Here is a 25681-nt window from a genome sequence, read left to right as displayed (position 1 = left end):
GAGATGGATTGGCCAAATGGCAACATTGATGGACTCAAGCATGACAACAGTAGTGAGGTTGGTCCAGGCTGGGAACAACAGCACTATTAAGTTATACTTATCATAGAACAGTCAATCACTCAAAATCAAAAGGACAAAGTTGAGAGGGGATGGGCAGGCAGGTGTAAAGTAAACAGGAGGCATAGGGAGGAAGCGGGATAACTGCTGTTCCGTGGACGGGATTGCAATCATCGACATGAAACAAAGCGTAGGATTTGTTGAATGTAAAACTGATGATCTGGTTTGTAAGTCTTCAATGAATTCACAATAAAAAGCTTTTTAAAATATTAATATGTAAGAGGCAGGATTTAGATCTGTCCAAACCATACATTGTTGTTGTTGTAAGCGCCACTGAGTCGGTTCCGACCCATAGCAATATATATTATCTTCTTTCTTATGCGGTTAGAATGATAAAGTTGTTGTTGTTGCTAAGTGTCATCAAGTCAGTTCCAACTCATAATGACCCTATATAGGGTTTAAAAGGAGCAGCTGGTAGGTTTGAACTGCCAACCTTGTGGTCCAGTGCATTATCCTGCAGCATCACACCAGGAATTCAGAATGTTGTTGCTGTTATGTGCTGTTGAGCTGGTTCCAACCCAAGGAATGGCTGGTGAATTTAGGCTGCCGAACTTGCAGTTCAAGCTGACCTTGCAATCCAGTGCTTATCCTACAGCACTACACCAGGACACCATAATAAGAACAAGTACCCAAATTCTTCGGCTTTTCCAGCTCTTATCTACTCCCAGAGAATGGCTTTATCCTCAGACAGACAAAATTGCTACTGTATCTCTAGCCATTATATATGCCCCCCAGGAATGGAATAAGAAAAAGGGGCAAAAAGGTGAAATATTTGTGCCAGGTAAGTATGTCAGAAAAACAACTATTTTCCCAGAATCCCAGACAGCAGAGTTCTATAAACATCTTGCCTTCCAGAAATAGTTCATATAATCATTTCTAACTCCAAAGGAGTTTGTGGAGATTGATAAGTATTAACAGTTGTTCTCAGCACTCTGAACACAATATGTTGTTGTTAAATGAGCCGTCCAACTTTCACATGCTATGAGGCTACTAAAAATACCTAATTGAACATAATTAGAATTCTTTTACTTTAAAAAAATGTGGATTTGGATAGGCAACTAGAAGTATCACAACAAACTGCATATAAAATAATATTTGGAAATTAATATTCTGATGGAGAATTTGGGATGCTCTGTAGAAATGATTCGGAAAACGGAATTAACCAGAATTAATTTTTGATCCCAGAAAAACTCAAAAGTTCCACCACAAGAAAGGAGTAATAAAGGCGTACAAGGGAAGTAGAAGCATGAAGTAATACCACCTTAACCCACAGCCAAGAGTCAAAGCTGACTCATAAGGATCCTATGGTGGGTTTCCAAGACAGAAATCCTAATGGGAACAGAAAATCGCCTTCTTCCAAGGGAGCATCTGGTGGATTCTGACTGCTGACCTTGTGGTTAGCAGTCCAACACATAACCCACTACACCTCAAGGGTTCTTTAAAAGTAAATGTAAAATTCTCCATTTCTGTATGTTGTTTTAAGTGCTTCAGAATCGCTTCCTACTCTGAATGAACCTATATGGGGTTTTGGAGGAATGGATGGTGACAGTCTGGTGTTTATCTGGTATCACACCAGGACCCCATTTCTACAATGTTGTTGTTGTTAAGTGCCTTGGAGTCAGTACCGCCCCATAGCAATCCTGCACAGGGCTTCCAAGGAGTGACCGGTGGGTTTGACCCACCAACCCTGTAGTCAGCAGTCTAGTACTTATCCTACAGCACTACAGCAGGATTTGTTTCTATAACAGAAAGTAAATATATGTGTTTAAGATTGATCAATTGTATCAAGAAACAGTAATATATGTATTTGATACAGAACTGGAGGAAGGTAAGTAGTATACACACACACAGTCAAAAGAATTTGAGGAACACAATTCCTGGGTAGAGTACTGGCATGGCACTGTAAGATAAGCACTGGAATGCTAACCAAAATATCTGCGGTTCAAACCCACTAGCTGCTCCTCTGAAACCCTACACAGGGTTACTATGGGTCAGAACCAACTTGAGGGCACTTAACAACAACAGCAATTCATAAATGGAGAAGGGTTAAGATAAAAACATTTCTTATAAACCTTTTATTATATAAATTTTTAAATACTGTTAAAAATGTTTGGATATAATTAAAGATAACTTTTCTAAATAAATTATGAACAACAAAAGGAATGAGAAATCTTTATGATACATGATTTTCATTGGGGGAGGGGGAGACTACATTGGAAAATTGTTGTTGTTAAGTGCTGTGGAGTCAGTTCCGACCCATAGCGAAGCTGTATAGTGTTTCCGTGGAGCAGCTGGTGAGCTTTAACTACCGACCTTGAAGTTCAAAAGGCTTTGCAGTCTGGTGCATTAACTCACACTGTCACACCAAGGAGAGTTTATTGGGGGAGGAGGAGACCTTGCTTTGAATTGCAGCATACGGGTCCTAATTTCTCATTAAACTGTATACTGAACTCTTCTCCTCTACACTCACTCCCAACAGCTGCCTGTAAGAGTGTTCAGAAAATCTTTTTCACCTTTGTATTTTGAAGCATGGATTATATATACCACAACTCCTAACTATTTTGTAAAAATAAAAACTCCACAGAGTACTAAGACTTACTAATAGTCAATACTTTAAGATATAATACAAATTTATTTTCTAAATAAGTTAAAACTCAATAAAAGAAATCTCTAGTATTTGTTGTTTTTAAAGATAAGACCTGGATATGGATACAGTAAAACTGTGGAGTACCTTTTTATACTTGTAGAAAATCCTGAACTCACAAGTTTGTATATGAAGTTTGTGTTTTAACAAGTTCCTATTTTAGAGCTTCTAAAAAACCCTAAGAATTTATCTTTAAAATACTTTAAACAAAATTTCAAACTTTGAGTTTTCTTCAACCAATATCTGTTGCTGTTGTTAAGTGCCATAGAGTAGGTTCCAACTCATAGTGACCCTTCCAAGGAGTGGCTGATGAGTTTGAACTACTGACCATGTGACCCAAACCTACCTTGTGGTCCAGTGCATTAACATCCAAAGAAATTTAATCACTTCAAATTTCAATATGGTATACATATTGCTACCAGAATGATAATACTTCGATTCATATGCTAAAGATTAACAGTGACTATTCAGACTTTAAGCTCTGAAAAATACAAAATTCTTGCAAAGCTGTCATCCACTAGAAAAAGTACCATTTTAAAGAGCTATCATAAAAGTGAAAACACTCTTGTCAGCCCACAATGTCAGAGTTTTACTGTACTAAAGGTTTGTTTTTTTAAATCACTCTTAAATTTTACTTTGTGTTGTGTGTATATTTTTTTAAATCCGTTTTTACAAAGACAACTTAAGTCTTAGAAATTTACACTTATGCTTCAAGCATCTCCCATAATAAACTTAAATTACAAAAAGAAAATACTGAGGTAATTTTATATCCTTGAAAATCATTCAAACTTGATCTAGAACAGAAAAGCAAACCACAGGGACTATGAAGAGGAAGGTAAATTTAAGAAAATAAAAATGCAAATATGCATTTTAGCAGTCTCTTGAATTTATTAACCTAAAAGGTTTAATTTCCATTTTCCTGCATCAGCTTTATTTATAAAATGTCGTGCCCTATAAATACACTGTTATTTTCTATAGTCAAGCACCCTCTTAACAAATCTTCTCATTAATATGTAAATTTAAAGTCAATCGGTCTTCTCCCTGACAGCCCCATGAATTCCTAGTGCACTGTATAATCGGCTTTGACTTGGCATCCACTATTTATCATCAAAGATGTCAGTTAGAAAAATTATGGAAAATGCACTGCAATTGATATGACTGCAATCTACTTTGTCAACACTTAATTGTTCCTCAAATCCCACATTTACATATAAACAGCATAAATACTGATCTATAATGATGCAAATAAACGAAATTAAAAATCTCTTCTGCTCTTGAAGAAGCTTGTTTGGATATGATGTGTTCATTTGAGGATTTTACTGACAAATGTACATGAGCTCATCTCAAAAAGCATTTCTACAAATACCAATTCTCCCCAAAATAATCTAGCTACACAAACATTTTCAAAAATTCCAAGAGACACATGATTATTTCCCTTTGAAAAGCAATGTCATTATGGTTGTTGTTGTTGTGAAGTGCCTAGGAAGTCAGTTCAGACTCACAGTGATCTTGTGGTTCCCAAGGAGCACCTGGTGAGCTTGTACCACCGACCGACCTTGCAGTTCAAACCAACCTTGTAGAAAACTGCAATGTCCATGGATTGAGCACTTCAAAGTTAACTGTGACTGGAACCCCATAAGCAAACATAAAAACATATTAAGGTAACTAGAAAAATATTTTAATTTTGATTAAAAGTCACAAAGTAATAGAATACAAAGGAAAGAATGCTGGCCTGGGCACTGATTGCTTGGTTTATATTTCAGGATCCACCTTTTCTAAGCAATATTATCTTAGGTGAGTTGCTGCAACTCTTCATGTCTCAGTTTCTTCATCTATTGTTGTTGCTGTTGTTAAGTGCTGTCAAGTCGATTTAGACACATAGCAATCCCATATAGAGTTCCAAGGAGCAGTTGCTGAGCTTGAACCACCAACCTTGCAGTTTGAACCAATTTTGCAGTCTAGGGCATTTACCCACAGCGCCACACCAAGAGCTGTCAAACTGGCTCCACCCCAAAGCGATCCTGTATAGGGTTTCTGAGGTATGGTTGGGTGGGTTTGAATGACTGAACTTGTGGTTAGCAATCCAGTGTTTATCCTACAGTGCCAAGAAGGATATATTAATTCCCACCCCTGTCTCACAGGGTCACTATGAGTCAGCACCGAGTTGATGACACTTAACAACAACAACAAATCTCAAACAATGAGTCCTGCTGTTGTACTACAGGATAAGCACTGGATTGCCAACCACAAGGTTGTCGGTTCAAAGCCACTAACCACTCCTCCTTGAAAACCCTATAATACAGGGTCTTTATAAGTCAAAACTGACTAACTGTATTTATCCACAACATCTCAAAACTGCATTAAAAAAGTATACAAAATAATAAATTGCTAAATACAAAGTGTGGTGCTGTGGGCTAATGTGCTGGACTGCAAAGTCGGTTTGAACCACAAGGCTGGTGGTTGAAGCTCACCAGCTGCTCCTTGGAAACCCTATACAGGGTCACTATGGGTCAGAACTGGCTTAACAGCACTTAACAACAACAACAACAAATAAAAAGTATGATGGAATTATTTCTGACATTTTCTCTTACCGTGTTGTTAAGTGCTATCAAGTTGGTTCAAACTCATAGTGACCCTGTATAGGGTTTCTGAGGAGCAGCTGCTGAGTCTGAACTGCCAAATCCTGCAGCTGAAACAAACCTTGCGGTCTAGTGCTTTAATCTACAGGGCCACACCTTTTGCTTTCAATGAATTTGTTATTATAACCAACTTTTTTTATTATAAAGAACTGTAAGACTTCATTTTGCTTGGCAACACTCATGGAAGCAGCAATCAAGGTATTAAATGAGACATCACATTAGGCAAATCTGCTACACAAGACCTCTTCAAAGCGCTCAAAAGCAAAGATGTCAGTCTGAGGATGAAAGTATGCCTGACACACGCCATGGTATTTTCAGTAGTCTCATATGCATGTGAAAGTTGGACATTGAATAAGGAAGACCACAGAACAGTTGATGCATTTGAGTTATGCTGTTGGAGAAGAACATTAAAAGTACCATGGAGTCCCAGAAGAACAAACAAATCTGTGTTAGAAGAAGTACAACCAGAATTCCCCTTGAAAGCCAAGATGGCCAGACTTTGTCTCTCATTTATTGTTGTTAAATGCCACTGAGTCAGTTCTGACCCACAGCGACCCTATATAGGGCTTCCGAGGAGCAGCTTGTGAGCTCGAACCATGGACCTTGCAGCTCAAACCGACTTTGCAGTCCTGCACATTAACCCACAGTGCCAGAGGGACCAGTCCCTGAAGAAGGACATCATGAATGTTAAAGTGGAGAAACAGAGAAGATGGAGACCCCTAAAGTAATGGATTGGCACAGTGGCAGCAACTGTGACAACGGTGAAACAGGCAGGGTTTCTTTCTGCAATACACAGGGTCGCTATGAGTTGGAACCAACTCAAATGGCGCTTAACAACAAGTTGACAAGTTGTTGTAGTGACACTGTTTTCCCACTCGTGAATTCTTTTACATTAAGGACCTTGAATGATCATAAGATGGCTTTCATCATGTCATGTGTTTTGTGTCTTTATGTAAAAGAACGAAACAAGTGGCGATGGTAACAGCATAAAAGGATGACATCAACTTAGCACTGATTCTTCTAGAGTATTATTTTGCCTTGTCTTTCACATCTAAAATAATTGTAAACTTTCTTTGCTACATGATGTTTTTTACATTAGAACTGGAACATGAAAGCAGATATGGATTCTGAATACTTTTCAGTTTCTTCTAGGTATGATCAAACTCTGCTTGATGGGATTTAGTTTGCCAAGCTATACAGCTAAAATTACCATGTGAATCCTAAAACGTTAGAAGCCGCACAGTCTAGGACTGTTCTTTCAAAAGTCTCTCAGCAAAACATAATTATCAATAGCCATGGTGAAAGTCTGAGATGGGTTTAACTGAAAGAGTGATCCAATGTTGGCGTAATCCAAATGGTGGTGATCCATTTAAATTGTAATTCTATAGCATGTGTTTTTAATACTGCAATAAAGTTGACCCTTTCAAATCTTGCATGCTGATGCAAACAAAAATATAAACATACATGGGCATAAACTTGTAACCCGATATTTGGTAGTAGGTAAAAAAAAACTGAAGTATAAGTTAAACAATCAAAGAGTAATTTTTCCAAAGTTTGGAGACAATTGATACCACATCAAGCTAATAAATGAAGTAAAATATATTAAAGTATAATCTACAATCACCAGAATAACTTAAATAGTTGACAATCACTGCCTCCTAAGAGGCAAGCCTAAGGGTTTATAAGAAGGAAGACTTCTTTTTGTTATCTTACCATTGCTTGGAATGTGTTTATAATTTTTTGTTTGTTTGTTAATTTAAAAACTCAAAAATGTATCTTTTTTTTTTCTTAAAATACATAAATTTTTAAGAGTTTTGGAAACCCTTAAAATTATCTGCTTGAGTAATCTTTCTTTTTTCCCTTTTAAACTACAAAGTTTTTCTCAGAGAAAACAAGCACATGCAACGCTCTATATGACAATCTGGTAGAGGTCAAGTGTAGAGCAGCGAGCGGCAAGACCCAGCGAGCTGAGCACCCTTAGTGCCCCATGGCCACACTTTGTTGTTCTCCTGGCAGTGCAACAGCCATCCTGGGCAGAGGTGCACACTTGAAAATTACCCATCTAGCCTAATAGCCCCATCATTTAAAATAATGTCAAGGTCAGATTGCAAATAAGTAGCAAGGACAAGTAATGATTTAGTCCAATTCCAGTGCTCCAGGGAAAAGAATCATGCTTCATCTCATGTTCCTAACAGTATTCATAGAGTTAGCATGTGAAAACACAGAGAAAAAATGAATATTATCCCAATTCTTAAAAAATGTATCCCAAAATAATAAAAACTGTATATGGTAGTATAAAATTCAACTTCCTTGCTATTGCACATAACTCTAAAACAATGAGTTTTATTTAAAATGACCCAAAATAAAATTCAGTCAACAGTAAAACAAATTATAAAACCAAATAGAGATTTTAATGTCCATTACATACTTTTTGGAAAATGGTAAGAAAACTACATATTTTAACTCAATTTTCTATTTAAGGATGAAGCAAACTACCATTTACCTACAGCTACGGAAAATGACTTGATAATGACAGGAAAGTAAATTAAGAATTTTTGAATGGTGGCAGTGTTCAATAAGCCAACATGACCAGGAAAAATAAATATGAATAGCATTCTTGAACGGAACTGGCTGAAATCAAACAAGTTACCACTTGTCAAAGTTAACAATCAAATATCTAAGACATTTTCAACAGGATGTGTTGCTTTAATCTAGCAAAGCGTACCTTCAAAACTTGACTAATAAATAAATTAAATGTGTACAATGTTACAAAGCCCAGAATTTCATATATTAATAATTTCAATACAACTCAAAATGTATTTTAATTTTTAAGTAGACTAACCTAATTACTTTGTTAGTATTAAAATTAAGATGAGTCAGTATTTCAAGCATTCTTCTCAAATGAGATATATGGGGGAAACAACTTAGTTTTTAATATTAACACAATACTTACTCTCAATGTAGAAAACACTGAAAAATATTCCATATTTATTTGAAAGCATGAGATATCATCAAAGTATGTATTATGACCACATTGCCATTTTATTTATATTTTTTCTCAAACTCTGATATTGTTTCTAATTAACAAAAGCATCTCAGATGTACTGAGTACTCTAGGCCTATTCATAAGTTCATATACAAACCACTACGTTCTAATTGGGGTTTGGTGTGTGTGAGCTTTTTTGTCTTTTGCTTTTTACATGATGTATTTTTAAAGACTCCTCATACTGCTTTTTTAAAAGACAAGGGTATCTATTACATTATTAGAATTAATGTGCTATCCTTACACTACGCATTATTTTTATTTTCTCTAAATGAGTTTATAACTTACACTTAAAATCTTGTCTGCATATATCCTAGGAGAGCTCTATTCTAATGATGTAATAAAATGAATATTTTATAAATAATCCATAAAACAAAAAGATTAAGGTATGCTTCCAATGTTAACGTGTAGAAATAAAACATAAATAACTTAAACGTATTTAATTATAAATTTTACAAAAATACAAGCAGCTTAAGGAAACGAGAACATAAGTCTATTTTAGGAATATAAAACTAGGAAAAATTATTTAAAGCTCCCAAAATACTGATACATAAAGGCACGCAATTAATGCTTTTGAGTATAAATCTTTATATAATAGAAGTCCATTACCTACTTTTAAAGTGAGTACCTGGAACAGCTGGGACTCAAAGGTGTGACGGAAGCCCTACTGGGGCCAAATTCAGTTGTAAAGAAAAAAAAAAATCTATGTCATTGTAAACACTGCATCTTACTGCTGTTCTTAACAAGGGACTCTTGTCAGGCATCACTATGCTATTATGTATTAATCAGTGCCCAAATAAAGGATAGTTACTCTTTCATTTGTATTGGTGTCCTACTTTTCCAAAAGAACACAAGAAAAAAGAATCCTTTATGCAGATTCCAATTTTACTACTCATATTTTTGCACAATCTTTAAAGCTCATCTATTAGTCTCTTAGTATACAGTGTTAAAATTGCTCCACACTTACCTCTTTCCAAGGACTGACAAACTGTGTACGAGCATATCGAGTTAGCATGTGGATTATGACAACCTGCCCCCACTCTTCCACATCAACTAGTAAATTACAGAGCTTGCGGTAATTCTTGTGAATCAGATCTATTCTGTCCGGGCATACTTCTTCAAAAGCCATCACAACACTGCCAGCTACCAGCTAGAACAGAAAGAAATAGTAACTCATTAAAAAACACTATTCCCTCATAAAGAGTCTACCTCATACAGGAGTATGATCAGTTTTAGGGCAATCAATATTTAAAAGATTCAGTCATTCAAATTATTAAATGATTGTTCATATCTGAAAAGCAAACACATTTTTAAGTGTCTCTCCCTCAAAGAATAATTTTAATAATTATAACATGTCTGTTAAACTAATACTTTTCTGGAGAACTAAACTCTGATTCAATTTCAACATATTATACATGTATGAATTATATATAGTAACCACGCACATTTTCCATTTTGAAAGCTAACTTAAGGTTTAATCTAAAGATTCACTGTTTAGTATACAACAATATTTGTTTTTAAAAAGATCAAGAAAATAACCAGGATGACATTTTCTCAGTTTAAAATGAGATTGGCAATTATTCCACAAACCATTTAACTTAAAAACTATATGAAAAACCTACACATGCTTTAGAACAAAAACATTTTCAAATCTTGTACACTTTAATCCAACTGGCTGCTTTTACCAATATAATTTATTTGCCAAGAAAACACACAGGCTAAAATTTTAATACATCATTATCATTTATAGAATAACATGTATAAGTTGAAATAAAAAGGCAGATTTCTCTAAGACCAATAAGTGAACCATAAAATGCTCATTTTTGTATTGCCTTGCTTCTAAAAAGTGGTGGAAGTAAAATGTTGTTTGTATAAATAGACAAGCTAAGCAGAACGTAAAATACACTAAAACTTCTATATATGTACCAATGATACATAAGCAGTTAGTCAACAATATAATACGGTTTTGAAAAGCAAATTAAGTTCATATTCGTCCCGAACACCAGGGATCTTCATTTTAGTATCTAAAATTTCCCCAATGACTTAAAATAAGCAATTAAATAGAAATACAACTTACTGAAATGGCACTTTCTGAAAAATATTAGGTACAATGATATTCATATTTTTAGTGTTTGTCCCTCTACTTGGCTGACATTTAGTTTATTAATATGCAACCAACAATACAATTGAAAGAAAACAGCTCAGAATATAGACTTCCTATTATGCTAAACAAGTTTCTAGTCCTGTGGGGATTTTATGAATTACCAATCAGTATAAACGTGAAGCCGCATTTATTGACTCCAGCCCTGCCCATGTACTGGTACCTGCTGGTCCCAGCATGTATGCAACTCAATCGAGAAAGCAAAGAAATGATTATTTTTGTGAGCTAAATAAAAATGTATTATACATATAATTTTCTATTTGCTACTGATATGGAAAGGAAGTTAAATTCATGTTTTCAACTCTATATTTTCATACTTTCTACACAAATCACTCTTCAAATATTATCAATTCTCTGATAATATTTTTCTATCTTTTTTCTATGATATGATAATACTATCTATGACATGATAATATTTTTTTCTATTTTCCTATGGTAATATTGTTTCTATAGGTTACAATATACAAAAATCTCTCTAAACTGGTATGTTTGTCACATAAAACTATACAGCAGCTTAATATTTGTGATACAAATTGAAAGAGGATGATAAAGTACAAAAATAAATAACATCACTTAGAATAACCCATGAAAATCAAAATTTAGCTAGTTATTAAAACCTAAAACATACTAAGTAAAATCAAGTTATTTTGCCTAATCCAATTAATTTTTTCAAATGTGTTTAGACACCAACAATTAAAAGGAGTACACTACTAATCAGCTGCCACTTGATATTAAATTTAAGCCTAGAGTGATATATAAGTCTAAAGTACTATCAATATTTAAAGAATTATAACATAAAAAAGGCAAAAGAGAAGAAAAGAGTTACTCAAATAAGTTTTAAAGAAACACAAAAAATTAGAAACAATGTAGAGAAGTACCTTCACTAAACAAAACTGACCATTTTACAAACTTTATTATATAGTTTTAACAGTCTGACTCTGGGTTTAACTCTGGCAGAAGAATTAATCATTTTAGTCTATTAAATGTTCAATATTCTATAAAACATTCAAGATTAAAATAAAATGACCACTCAGTTTTTAAAACCAAAAATATTGGTTTCTAAAAAACAGACAGTTAATTTCCATCTCACTGTGTCAATAGTAGCTTTTTATATAAGGAGAAAAATAACTCACTCAAACAAAGCTAGCAATGAGCTCATCAAATTCAAATGCAGTTTTCCATTTATGTATTTTTTATATTAAAGCAATAAACATGGCTCATTTATCTTCCCTTGGTTGCCACGTTTTTCTGTGCTGTTGCTATGAACTTCAGCCATTAGCTGTGCTCCAAGGTAAACTACATGAACCATCAACAAAAGTGACACCCCATCTATGGAGTTCATATTTTCTCCAGATTATCTATGCTAGTTGACAAGATGGTAATGAAAAAAATCACACTAAGCAAATGGTTCCTCTAATAACAATAAATTTTCTATAAAATTATGAAGGGTACAAAACGTTTCCTTGCATCTATTTTGTCATGAATTCTAATTAACGTTGCAAAAACCTGAGAGTGCTGGGTCATCACAAGAAGTGCATCAAGGTTTGATTGATAATATGGTATAAGTTGGCCAATGCTGCCAAGATTTTCTTCTCTTAAATTAATGGCCATCCAGCCTGCCCTAATCATACAGCCCAAATGATATTCCCCTTCTTATTTCAATTTACTAGAGGCATGGAAAATGGGAAAGATCAGTCATTTATCTTCTAATAGCTGGATAATAGATCTATCACAATAAAACATCTGCACAAACTCAGGGGTGGGTTTTTTTTTTTTGCCCACAACAGTGAAGCTTTTACCAACATTAAATCGATAACTTATAAAATGGTATCTTACCCCCACAGTTTAGCTATTAACTACAAATCTAATCATTAAGTATCACTTTGTAGTTAAAATCAGAGAGAGAAAACTTTATTTCATAAAAACATATTTACGAACAGCACAGTTTTTCAGGAGTATTGACCTTTTATTTTCCTAAGAAACTGCTTTTTATTAGAAATCTAAACGGTATCAAATGATTTCTTTGAAAATTAACATGAAAAGTTAAGAGGCATCCTAATTCAAAGAGAAAATTTCTACCTCTATGCTTAAATTGCTCAAAAAATATGGATTTCTATATTTCACAGAAAAACAAGAGTAAAGTGTTTTCTATTAAAAAAATGAATTCACAATTCAATTGATCATTAGGAAGGCTATTTAGTAAAATACAAATGTTGAGGATATATTAAATAGAGAAAGTTATGTAGAAAGTGGTATGAAATCTAAGAATATATTACTTTCAATGACATAAATACTATAAGTTATATAAATAAGTAACAATAACAACAGTGCTGTAGCATAACTGAATACAGATATGTCCCCTTTAATTTAATTGATTATACTTATAAGATATTGAAGATATCATTGAAAATATGTGATCATATACTGCTAGACAAGTTACTTAAATAAAGGCAAAAAATTCTTACAATTACACTGCTGTTGCTGTTAAGTGCTTGTCTTCGAGCCGACTCCAACCTTGCGATTCAAACTGAACATGGGTCCAGCACTTACCCTACAGTGTCACACCAGGACTACACCCAAAGGTGTAGGTGTTTCAAAGGGGGCTGACCATGGGACAAATAGTGGTCTTTTTCTTGTAAAAACTACTGTTATATTTTAATTTGCTTAGATTTTCTATCATTCCTTAAAATGAAAATAACAGAACTAGTTTTCTTGAAAACTTCAAGTGTAAGAAAATCTTTTAAACTAAAAAAACAGCAGCAGAAAGTATACTTCACAATTACCAAAGATTAAATGAAGGAAGTTTTTTTTTAAAGTCAAGTCATCATGACTATGGTCCCAAGAAGTTCCTTCTGACAGCAAATCATGTCTTTGTAAAATGTGGAAATACACGAGACTGATGCATTTAACTTTTTAAAATAAAAGTTATTTGTGATTCTGTGTTAACTTAAAATATCCACACTGTCGTTATAATGGGGAAAGAAGAAATGTAACTAGCTTCCTTTAATAAATAATTAAAAACTACAAAGAAACTCATTTTAAAAGATGCATAAATATTTGTATAGATTTTTCAAACACTTCTAGAATATATGAAAAGCATACTAAAGAAAAAATACATAAAGCAATATTTTCAAAAAATAATTAATTTGAATACTAGATAACCAAATTAAAGGAACTGGATAAGCTTAAATCAACTAACCTACCCACTGCGCCAAAACAGAAAGACAAAAACTTAAGCCCTCAGCAAAACTCAGTCTCCAAATTTCAAATTGCATATAAGTAGAAAAAACAAACACTAAATTTGGTGTGGCACTTTAGGATCAACACTGGACTACAAACTATGAGGTCAGCAGTTCAAATTCACCAGTTGCTCCTCAAAAAGCCTATATAGGGTCGCTATGACTAGGAACCGATTCAAGGACACTTAACAACAAAAAAACAAAACAAAAATAAACCCAGAGAGCTCTCTCTCAGGTTTTTAATCACAAAATTTCACAAAGAAATTTTGCCCAGGACATAGGAAACAAGAGCTAGTGGCAGGCAGAAGAGAAGTAAAATCAACTTCAAAAATAGAAAGATGCCCTAAAGACACAAGTATTCTTTGGATTATGAAAGAGTTCCATTCCTAAATCTGTCTTTAAATTGAATTTGTACAAAAGTCAGACAGGTCCAGTTCATATCTAACACCAGCTAGTCAAAAGTCTGTCATAGTATATAGTGTATCTTTCTATGAATAAAAATTATTAAAAGAAACACTTCCAGATAGACTAAAACATCTTTAATATAATACAATAATAATAATGTTTTATGTGCATTGCCAAGAAGCACTCATTTGTTATTACAAATCACTGTGTGTATCTCAAATTTAATATAATAAAAACTTTACAGAGATTGGTTCATTTGGACATGAGTCACACATTTGTGAACTGGGAACCTGTCTAGACTGACAAAGCTTTCTGAGGAATCAGAGCAGATTATGGACATGGACTTCCAGGAGTGACTCAAGGAAGCAATCTTGGAATGGGAAAATTTCCAGGAGGAAATGGGTTTAAAATGGGTAGAAAAGAAAAGAGCACTCTAGATAGGAAAATGAGGTAAATTTAGAATCCATATTATCAAAAAAATAAAAATAATCAAAATAATTTTTGGACTCCTTCCTTTGTAAGCCTACCTCCTCACCCTAAATTCATCCAATTAAAAAAATATCACTTGTTATACTGACAGAAAAGGTACTCTTGTAAACTATCAAACCCACACCACCCATCTCACCCCCCAAAATACAGAGATGAATACAATCTACAAGTATCAAAACCTATAAACAGAAAAGATGGAAATCAAAATTATTGAATGTAAAAAAATTAATGATGAATAACAAAGAAAGTATAACACAGTAGTCCAAAATGAACTAAGTGACCTCTGTGAAGCATGTGAAGAAAAACAGAACATAAATCAGAAACTTAAACAAATGAGAAGAGAAACTTCAACATAAATCAGGAATAAAATGATATTGGAAGGAAATTAGATGGGGGTGGGGTTGGGGGACTATAACCAGACATGAAGACTAAATGGCAAGGTAACCAAGAAGGAAACGAACTGAGTGAAAATTTAATGAGGGATATTGAAAAAAAAAGCAGAAAAAGAGCCAAGAGAAAAAAAATAAGATATAGAAAAAAGTATTAAAGTTTAGTGAGAGTGGCTAATGTGTGAAATGGAAAGAAGATACAGATTCAATAAAACTGAAATTTCCAAGAAGAAAAAACAGTAACAATGGGACAGAACTAATATTTAACACTACAATCTTAAAAAAGAAAAATAAAACTTTTGTGAGAATATACGCTCTGAATCATGTTTGAAAGGTATGTACATTCCCCTCAAATGACTCAATTTAGCTATTAAGATAACTCTTAATCAACAAAACAGTCTAGTATATATGAAATTTTTTTCTGGTATTTTACAATAATAAAACACACCCATCTAATTTTCAATATTCTCTGTCACACTTCCTAGTATTTAGTTTTAAAACATTATTTGCCTCTGGGTGATTCTTCCTTTAAAAAACTTAAACATGGCTCAAAATTAAAATGTTGGCACCAAAAATTATTAAGTGCAGTCCTTCCTTCTCTTCACTTAAAATTTTTTGTTCTTTACAGCTTTTAAAAATAGGCTTGACCTCCATTAATATCTGTCCTATTTTAAGCTCTCAGGTAGCATAGTGGTTACAAATTGGGCTGCTAACCTCAGGGTCAGCAGTTCAAAACAACCAGCTGTTTCTCAGAAGAAAGATGAGGCTCCCGTGAAGATTTACAGCCTCGGAAACTCTGTATGGGGTCATTATGAGTCAGAATTGACTCCACAGCACATAATAACAACAACAACAACAAAAGTAAGTATTGTGTTGTTAAGTGCAGTTGAGTCAAGTATGATTCATAGAGACCCTGCATAGGGTTTCCAAGGAGCAGCTGGTGGGTTTGAACTGACAATCTTGTGGCTTATCCTACAGCGCTACACCAAGAGTCCATAGTAATCAGATAGAACATTAAATGATAAAGTGATAACATGACAAAGCATAATTTTACTATAACAAAATAAAAATCACTTACCGTGCTTTTATCTTTAAGAAGTTTTTCAATTATGTCAATTAGCATTTCCTTCTGCTCTGGATCAAGGCTAAAATGAAAGAGAAAATATTACCTTTGTTCCTTTCTTCTCCCTTTAATTCTAGCTTTAAATGATGCCCACCATTTCAATGATGCTGAGAAATTTTAAAGGGGGAGGGAAAAATGCAATGTCAAGATAGAATAACCAGAAAATGAATTGAAACAAAATGAGGTTATTTTTCTCACAAATGTGTCCTCGTCTTTCCCAATAAAGCTATTCCATATTAACTAACCCAAACAACGAAGCATTTGAAGCAAGGTTAATAAACAGTAACTGTAATTAAGTAAACCACAAATTATTTTTTTAATTGGGGGAAAAAATAATAAAATAGCAATCATTAGTGACTATGGATGCAAAATTGCAAAAAACAAATATGGTGCTGGTTGTGTGCCATGGAGTGGGTTCTGAATCATAGTGACCCTGCATAGGGTTTCTGAAGCTGTAAATCTTTATGGGAGCAGAAAGCCTCATCTTTCTCCTAAGGAATGGCTGGTAATTTCCGCCTTGGGTTTAGCAACCCAACTTAGAGAAACTATGCTACCAGAGCTCCTTAAAAAACAAATACAGGTCACTTTAAAATAAGTTTTGTTAAATCACACTGCTCTTGTTGTTAAGTGCTGTCGAGTCGAGTCTGACCCATAGCGACCCTGTTCAGGGTTTCCAAGAAGCAACTGGTGAGCTTGAACCGCCAAGCTTGCAGTTCAAATGGCTTTGCAGTCTGGTGCATTAACACACAGTGCCACACCAGGGCTCCAAAATCACACTAATTCACTGATATTGTTGTTGTACAAGGTTTCAAGGAGCAGCTGTGAGTTTTAACCACCGACCTTGTGGTTCAAACCAACCTTGTAGTCCAGTGTTTATCCTACAGTGCTACACCAGGACTCCAATGCACTAACAGACATGTATTATAAACCCTGCTACTCAAAACCAAAATAACTAGAAGGTTCATATACATACTGAATTGCAAACTGTTTCTTAAATGCAGCTTTACGTATTAAGATATTAATAACAATCTAATTTTCCTTCATGTGGTGCTGAAGAATCAGCATTGGACTGCAAACCACAAGATCAGCAGTTCAAACCCACCAGCTGCTCCTCGAAAACCATATACAGTGTCGCTATGAGTGGGAACTGACTTGACGGTGCATAACAATTTCTCTTCAAGCACAGAATTTGATTCTTGATCATTTACTGAGAAGATAATGTGTATACAAAGATACATTAAAGAAAGATCTAGTAAAGATGGATCAAAATAACAGACATATAAGGGATGAAGGCGATAAAAAGAAACAGCAACAATAAAAGCAGTATACTTGTGGAAGATTTTTTATACGTGACCCCTAGGATAAATCATAACTTAGCTATAGAGCTGAGGAAAGGAGGCAATACTCTAAGTGGAGACCAAAGCAGAAACAACAGGTGGTAATGAGAATAATAAAATAATGAACAAATGAATGAATGAAATATATTTATTTTATATGTAGGTCATTAATTAAGAAGTAATAATAGTATAGCGGGTTATACTATTATGTCTACCAGGCAGTACATTGGAGAAAGATGAGGTCTTCTGCTCCCATAAAGATTTATAGCCTAAGAAACCCTATACAGGGTCAGACTCGACAACACACAGCCAAACCAACCAATTGTAAGAGCTCTGGTAGCGTAGTGGTTACGAATGGGGCTGCTAACCTCAAGGTCGGTAGTTTGAAACTACCAGCTGTACCGCGGGAGAAAGGTGAGGCTTTCTGCTCCTGTAAAGATCTGCAGCCTTAGAAACCCTGTGCGGAGTCACTATGAGTCGGAACTGACTCCACGGTACTTAACGACAACAACAACAGGGATAGTGAAATGGCTGAGTACAAGACTGCTAACTGAAAAGTTGGTGGTTCAACCTCACTGGCTGCTCTACGGGAGAAAGATGTGGCAATCTGCTTCCATAAAAATTTAGAGAACTGATGGAGCATAAATTTAAAGCAAGAAAAGGTAAGAGTTGAGGTTTGAGAGGTAAACTAGGGCCTAGTGATTAAGGGACTTTCAAAACAACATAATGAGCTTTGATATTATCCTGCAACTTTTTAAAAATCATTAATAGCCTGTTATGACAGTTAATGTAAGAAAATAAATTTTATTTCAGAAAGATTATATAACATTATTAACCACTATAATGATCTGAACAACATAAAACAGAGTAATAATAGTTGAGTAAGACATCGACACAATATATACAACATGCATATACAAAGACACGCTAACAATGCTTTTGACAAAATAAGTGGTCACAGATTGGCTGTTCTGTGTAATGTGTTTTATACAATGTTATTGTTGTTGAGTGCTGCTGTGTCGGTCCAGACTCATAGTTACCCTGTATAAAACTTCCGAGGAGTGACTGATGGGTTTGAACTTCCAACTTTGTGATCAGCAGTACAGTGCTTATCCTGTAATGCTACACCGGGACTCTACTCAACTACGTTGTTGCTGCTGTGAAGTACTGTGGAGTCAGTTCAGACTCATAGCAACCCTGTACAGAGTTTCCGAGGCTGCAAATCTTTACAGGAGCAGAAAGCCTCATCTGTCTCCCACGGAACAGCTGCTAGTTTCAAAATGCCGACCTTGAAGTTAGCATCCCAACTCGTAACCACTATGCTATCAGATCTCCTTATACTCAACTATGTTGTTGTTGTTGTGTGCCGTGGAGTCGGTTCCGACTCATAGCGACCCTGTACAGGGTTTCCGAGGCTGTAAATCTTTACAGGAGCACTAAGCTTCATCTTTCTCCTGTAGAACAGCTGGTAGTTTCGAACTGCTGACCTTGAGGTTCACAGCCCGATTTGTAACCACTACACTACCAGAGCTTCTTATAGTCAACTACAGATGACCTTTAATTGTTTGGTGCCGTCTGATTTTTCTCTGCTAATCTGGGTCGGAACCGACTCGACGGCACTTAACAACAACAACAACAATCTGTAAAGGTGTTCTTGTCGTTGTTGTTAAGTGCTGTTGAGTTGGTTGGTTTGCTATACGTGAGTACCACATCTTCTACCTCTCTCATAAATCTAATACATTCAACATAACAGTGTAAAAAAAATCATCAGAGACAATGTTTGCATAACTAACGACATCAGAAAAAATACCAAATGATTACAGATAAATTTAATTCTTTTATTGAGGCAGTATATTTTCCACAGAAATCAAGCACTGTCTGATTATTTTAGTAAATATCATACTAATAAAGTATAGGAATCCTGGTGGGGTGCTGTAGGATAACCACAAGGTTGGCAGTTCACACGACTGCTAACTACTAGGCTGGTAGTTCAAATCCACCAGTTGCTCCTTGGAAACCCTACACAGGGTAACTATGAGTAGGAACCAATCAATGGCACTAAACAAAAAAATAATTATTTATTAGAATAGCCCTGGAAATGAATCAGAAAAGGGACAAAAGGTATAACAAGTTAGAAGATAAAACATTTAAGAATCTACTCCTGCAAGCTCTGGTAGCATAGAGGTTACAAGTTGGGCTACTAATCTCACAGTCAGCAGTTCAAAACTACCAGTCGTTCCACAAGAGAAAGATGAGGCTTTCTCAGCTGAGGACTCAATCTAGCCTCATGGAAAGAGAAAGGCTGTGTGCTGGGGGCCAGGAGGCAGGCTTACAGAATGTTTAAATAATTAACACTTTGATTGTTTAAATGATCATATATTCCTCCGTGTTTTGTGTATGTCCCCCCTCCATCACCCAAAAATGAGAGGGAATAGAAGCAAATACTGTTGAACGATGATGCACAGAGGAGATTTTAATTATTGCAATAAAACGATGAGTATAAAACCCAAGTTCTCCCATGTAAACTATCACTCAAGTCACAATAAAAACTTTAAAAAACGTTGAGGCTTTCTGCTCCCGTAAGGATTTACAGTCTCGGAAACCCTTTACAGGGTCACTATGAGTTGGAACCGATTCCACGGCACATAATTACCACCACCACTCCTGCAAGAAACAAACTGAGAAATATCTCAATGTTCTAATAACGTATGTGTGTTTGTGCCTGAGGAGGCATCCCTGGGTGTTGTCAACAGTTAGCGTACTCAGTTGATCACTGAAAGGTTGATGGTTTGAGTCCACCCACAGGCTCCTCAAAAGATGTTGTTATTGTTGTGTGTCATCATGTCAGTTCTGATTCATAGCAACCTTATATAGGGTTTTTGAGGCTATACATCTTTATGGAAACAGAAATCATTTTTCTCCCAAGTGGCTAAAAGGCTCAAACCATTGACTTTGTGGGCAGCAGTCTAATCCTGGAATACTACTGAAAACTCAACCACTGAAAATCCTATGGAGCACTGGACAAATGCATGAAAAATGGACAATGTGAATGGCAATAAAAATACTCACTATTTTAAGTTATAAAATCAATAAATTATCGTCCCCAAGAAGCTCACAATTAAAAACCTACATAGAATCTCTATACATAAAACAAAATTAAAGGTGTCTAAAGGATGTTTGTGGGTAGGAAATAAAGTTACTGGGTTTACTTAGTATAAGGCTAGGCTCTGGTAGCATAGTGGTTACGAATTGGGCTGCAAACCACAAGGTCAGCAGTTCGAAACTACCAGCTGTTCTGCGGAAGAAAGATGAGGCTTTCTGCTCCTATAAAGATTTACAGCCTCAGAAACCCTGTGCAGGGTCGCTATGAGTCGGAACCGACTCCATGACACATAACCATCACCACTTATATGTGAATAAAATAAGCTGCCATAGGCTACCACTCCAGGGAGCATCAGAGAGATGTTGGGTGTTAATAACAAAGCACCTACCTGTACAATTTTTGTATTGCATGGGCTGCATTCTTCCTAACATATGGCGATAAGTCAGCAGAAGCTTCCTTAATAGCGAGCATCATGATAGGTACAATAATTGGCACTCTGATACTTGACAGAACTCTCAAAGCACTTGCGCGGATTAGTTGGTTTGAGTCCTAAAAACAGTGTAAAAATGTTTATGAAAATTTCAGGTCTGCAATATTTTAAAAACATCTTTAAACAAACAGGTACTAGTAGGGTGTGATGTTGTTGTTAAGTGCCATCAAGTCGATTCCAGCTTACAGTGATCCTACATAGGGTTTCCAAGGATTGGCTGGGAAATTTGAATCGCCGACCTTGTGGTTCAAACCAATTTTTCGATCCGCTGCTTTATCCCACAGCACCACACAGCAGTAGAAACTGAAAGCTACTTAATTTTAAATAAACAACCAGAATGGAAATGGGTAAAGGAAAATAAATAAATGTTTTCTTTTTCTGAATAATATTTTAACAGGAGGTATAATATGCCTATAATTCTAGTTGACGGTTTATATCCAAAACTGCTGGATTACTAACGTTTCATAGCAAAAAAAACTGCAGATCATAAATTTTATCTTTAAAAAAGTCTTATGTCACCCAATCCACACTCTCTGCAATTCATTGGTATAATTATGGCCAGTTCTTTGATGCATAAAAATGATTATATTGAACATAAAGAAACACAGAGAAGCTGCAACATATAGGGCAAAATGCAGCTGGTTATTGTCATGGATTGAATTGTGTACTCCCAAAATATGGGCCAACTTGGCCAGGCCATGATGCTCAGTGGCTTAGCAGTTACTTCATGATGTAATCACCCTCCTGATGTGATCAGCCAATCAGTTGTCAGGGGACAAGGGGGGATTCTACACCTTTACTCAGGGTACAGCTGATAAGGGGAGCTTTCCTGAGGGTGTGACCTGCATCATCTTTCAATATACAGGAGATAAAAGGAGAGCGAAGCAAACAGAAAAGAGGGACCTCAGTACCACCAAGAAAGATGAGTTGGAAATGCAGTGCAGCCTTTGGAACCTGGGTCCCTGAGCTGAGAAGAGCCAAGACCGAGGAACAGAGCAAGACATTTGGAGATCTCCAATGAATGCTGAGCCCAAAGATGATAAAAAAGAGACAAGAACCTTTCCCCAGAGAAGCCAGAGAGAGAAAGCCTTCCCCTAGGGCTGGCACCCTGAATTTGCACTTCTGGCCTCCTAACTATGAGAGAATACATTTCAGCTTTTAAAGACATCCATTTTTGGTTATAGCAGCGCTACATAACTAAGACAGTTAAATAAATTAATTTATAAATGAAATAATTGAATGAAACTCTGGGAGGCCATTTAACTTTCAAGACACTAACTACTATGGCCGCTTGGTGGGATTTCCACTTCTTTAAATGACATACCTGCAACTGTACAGAGACTTTGTTCGTTCCATTACTCACCTTCAGAGCTCTCTGAAAAGTACTTATGGACAAGAGTGCCAGATCCTGCTGCTCTTCAGCATATCGGACCAGGTAAACGTAGACTAATTTCTTGATCTGTTTACAAAACAAGAAAAGAACCATCCAATCTTAACTGGAATAAACATTTAAGTCATTATTTCCTATACCAAAATCCATTCTCAATTTTCTTCAAGTAAGTCAATGAGCCTGTAAAATAAAGAGACTATTTTGCAGAATAATTAATGTCAGCAGAAAAAGTTTGTGAAATAAACATTTTAATAATCAAATTCATAATATCAACATCCTTGGAAACCCTATACAGGGTCGCCATGGGTTGGAACGAACTCAATGGCACTTAACAACAACAACATCCAAATGTTCTTCCTCCGGGGGTGGGGGGATAGGGACAGGAAACCTTGAGCAAAACATACAAAAATTTTAAATGGTAACTGAACCGCAAAAATCCTTTTAACGTGAGGGGTACAGATAATGGACAGAATCGGGGTCCTGTCCACTAATTATATGGTACAGATTCCTCATCTGTGAGATGCACTGGAACCCCCAGGTTTTTCTAACTCTAATTCTTTGGCAATAGTCACATTCCAGAATACATTACATAATACTTTCAGCTGCGTAAGAATCATGTATGAAAATAATGCCAATTTAATGTTCTGAATTTAATGTTGCCAATTTTGAAGTTCTGAAACTTTCAATTTTTAAAAAAGTTATGAAAGGCTAAAAATGTCTCCTAAAAACAATTCTTAATTTAATCAATAAATTTATTAAAAAAAATTATCATGAACAGAAAAACCACATTTGGATTTGAATTGAAATTCATCAACTGCTGCCTTCTGGTAGTCTCATTCTATCTCCCATCTCAAAAATCCTCAGATGCCCCTTCCTGATTAATTTTCTTATAATGTCAAAATAGATGCATACCCAAAAGTTCCTGGAATGTTTAAGGAACATAGGGAATGAGAAGACATCACTGAAAATTACACTGGAGAGAAAGAAGAGTACTGCACCGAGCCATAGCTTATGCCATACTCACCTATGTGAACTACTTTAAAGACAGCTGCCATGGCCCCTTTATCTCACACCCCGTTTCCCTGGATAGCACTGTTTCAGTTGTTGCACCGTATTGTTTGTTCTCTTCTGAACTCACTCCAATTTGTCTACATTTCTTTCAGCGTAGCACTCCAAACTACAAATGATGGTTAAGCAGACAAGCCAGATGACCCTGTTCCAGATGACGTACTTTCACTGACACAACTAATTCTTGATTAAAACCATACATCTTTTCCAAATGCCCTGCTGACTGATTGATACCATATTTGACCAACTGTCCTGGTGGTTCATTTACTTGTTTGTTGGTTTTCTTTTATCCAAAAGCATACTCCTACACTCATTCACAGAAAGTTTCCACAATTTAGATTCAGCTAATTACAGTACCCTCCAAGATAAACCTTAATTTCATCATTCAACGTGTTTTGCTATTCTCCATGATTTCATGAGCACAAGTGAAAATGTAATAAGCATGCTCTCTACACCTCCACAATTGTTATTAGAAAATGTTAAAACAGTGATTTAAATTTACTATCAACCCACTCATCTACAAATATGGAGAGGGTCATGAATGAAACCATAAAACAGGTATCTCCAATTACTCATCAGTACTGAATAACAACACAAAATATAAATGTAAAATCTATTGCCCTTAAGACAGTCTGAAACATCATTTTGAGTCAGACAAGAACAGTCACTGTTCTCAGAAAAGAACTCGTTTTTTGTCTTTATCACCACCGAAACTATTACCATATTACTATATATCAGTGGAATCCTGGTGTGGCACTGTAGGCTAATGCGTCAGACTGCAAAGTCGTCTGAACTGCAAGGTTGGTCATTCAAGCTCACCAGCTGCTCCTTGGAAACCCTATACAGGGTCGCTATGGGCCAGAATTGACTCGAAGGCACTTAACAAATATATCAGTAGATGAACAGTAAAACACATTACAGTTACTGTTGTTGTTACGTGCTGTCGAGTCGGTTCCTAATCATAGAAACCCTGTAAAGGATTTCCAACGAGTGGCTAGTGAGTTTGCACTGCCGCCCTTGCGATCAACCGACCTTGTGGTCCCGTGTTTATCCTACAAAGACACACCAGGATATGTCCCTATAATACTACACTATGTGACCATATATAGTGGACGACTAACTGCAAGATGGGCAGTTCAAACCCAGCTCTGTGGATAAAAGAGGAGGCTTTCTGCTCCTATAAAGATGTATAGCATTGTAATGCTATACAGGATCAGTATGAGTACGAACTGACTCATTGGTAGTGCGTTTCATCTTGTTTTTCTTTATATCTGATATCCAGTCGTGTGTCACTTTGTCATAATGTGGTAGCTTGCAAGGTGCTGTGATGTCAGAAGCTATTTTCCATACCAGCCAGGTCCACTCGTGGTGTACAGGTTTCAGCAGAGCTTCTAACTCTGACAGACTAGGAAAAAAGACCTGGCAATTTACTCCCAGAAACTAGCCAGTGAAAGCCTTATGAAGCATAGCAGAACACTGTTTCACACACCTACTTTGGATATAGATATCAGCAGACACAGAGACACACTGGTGACGAGGGACTCAGTGAGATGATGGACTGCCACTATAACAGTGTTGGTGAACTTGAATACGCCAAACAATCATGAGGATGACATGTTACTGTTGTTAAGTGCCATCAAGCTATTTCCAACTCATAGCAACCCTGTATAGGGCCTCCAAGGAACAGCTGGTGGGTTTGAACCACCAGCCCTGTGGTTAGCTATCTGGTGCTTATCCTACAGCGCCATATCATAGGACAAGTCAGAATTGACTCTAAGGCAGTCATCTATATTTGATATTGAAAACATATCCTTATAAAATGTAATACATATACAAAACATTTTATATTGTATGATCTCAGTTTGTACTTAAAAATTAGATGCATGCATGCTGTTTTTAAAGCAATTTAAGAGATATCATTATCATACAGACTACAAACAAAGGAACCACCACCACCCACCCATCTATACACACACACACACACACACACACACACACACACACGAGAAAAAAATTTGAAAGTTACAAGTCACCATGTAACTGT

The 25681-nt window shown here is 35.8% G+C and overlaps 1 protein-coding gene across 1 annotated transcript in view; it reads right to left on the bottom strand.

Annotated features, from left to right (window-relative positions):
- The window catches only part of LOC102820845 (AP-3 complex subunit beta-1-like), a 370338-nt gene that overhangs the window by 242647 nt on the left and 102010 nt on the right, over positions 1–25681 (bottom strand). Inside the window, exons 4-7 of the mRNA XM_006873299.1 lie at positions 22543–22638; positions 21078–21238; positions 16205–16271; positions 9411–9593 (exon numbers count right to left, since the gene is read on the bottom strand). Coding sequence (XP_006873361.1) covers positions 9411–9593; positions 16205–16271; positions 21078–21238; positions 22543–22638 — 507 coding nt within the window. The remainder of the gene's footprint in view (positions 1–9410; positions 9594–16204; positions 16272–21077; positions 21239–22542; positions 22639–25681) is intronic.

Source organism: Chrysochloris asiatica, unplaced genomic scaffold (assembly GCF_000296735.1).
Source record: "Chrysochloris asiatica unplaced genomic scaffold, ChrAsi1.0 scaffold00234, whole genome shotgun sequence".
Taxonomy (NCBI): domain Eukaryota; kingdom Metazoa; phylum Chordata; class Mammalia; order Afrosoricida; family Chrysochloridae; genus Chrysochloris; species Chrysochloris asiatica.
The sequence above is the reverse complement of the archived record's forward strand: the minus strand, read 5'-3'. Positions and strand labels throughout refer to the sequence as shown.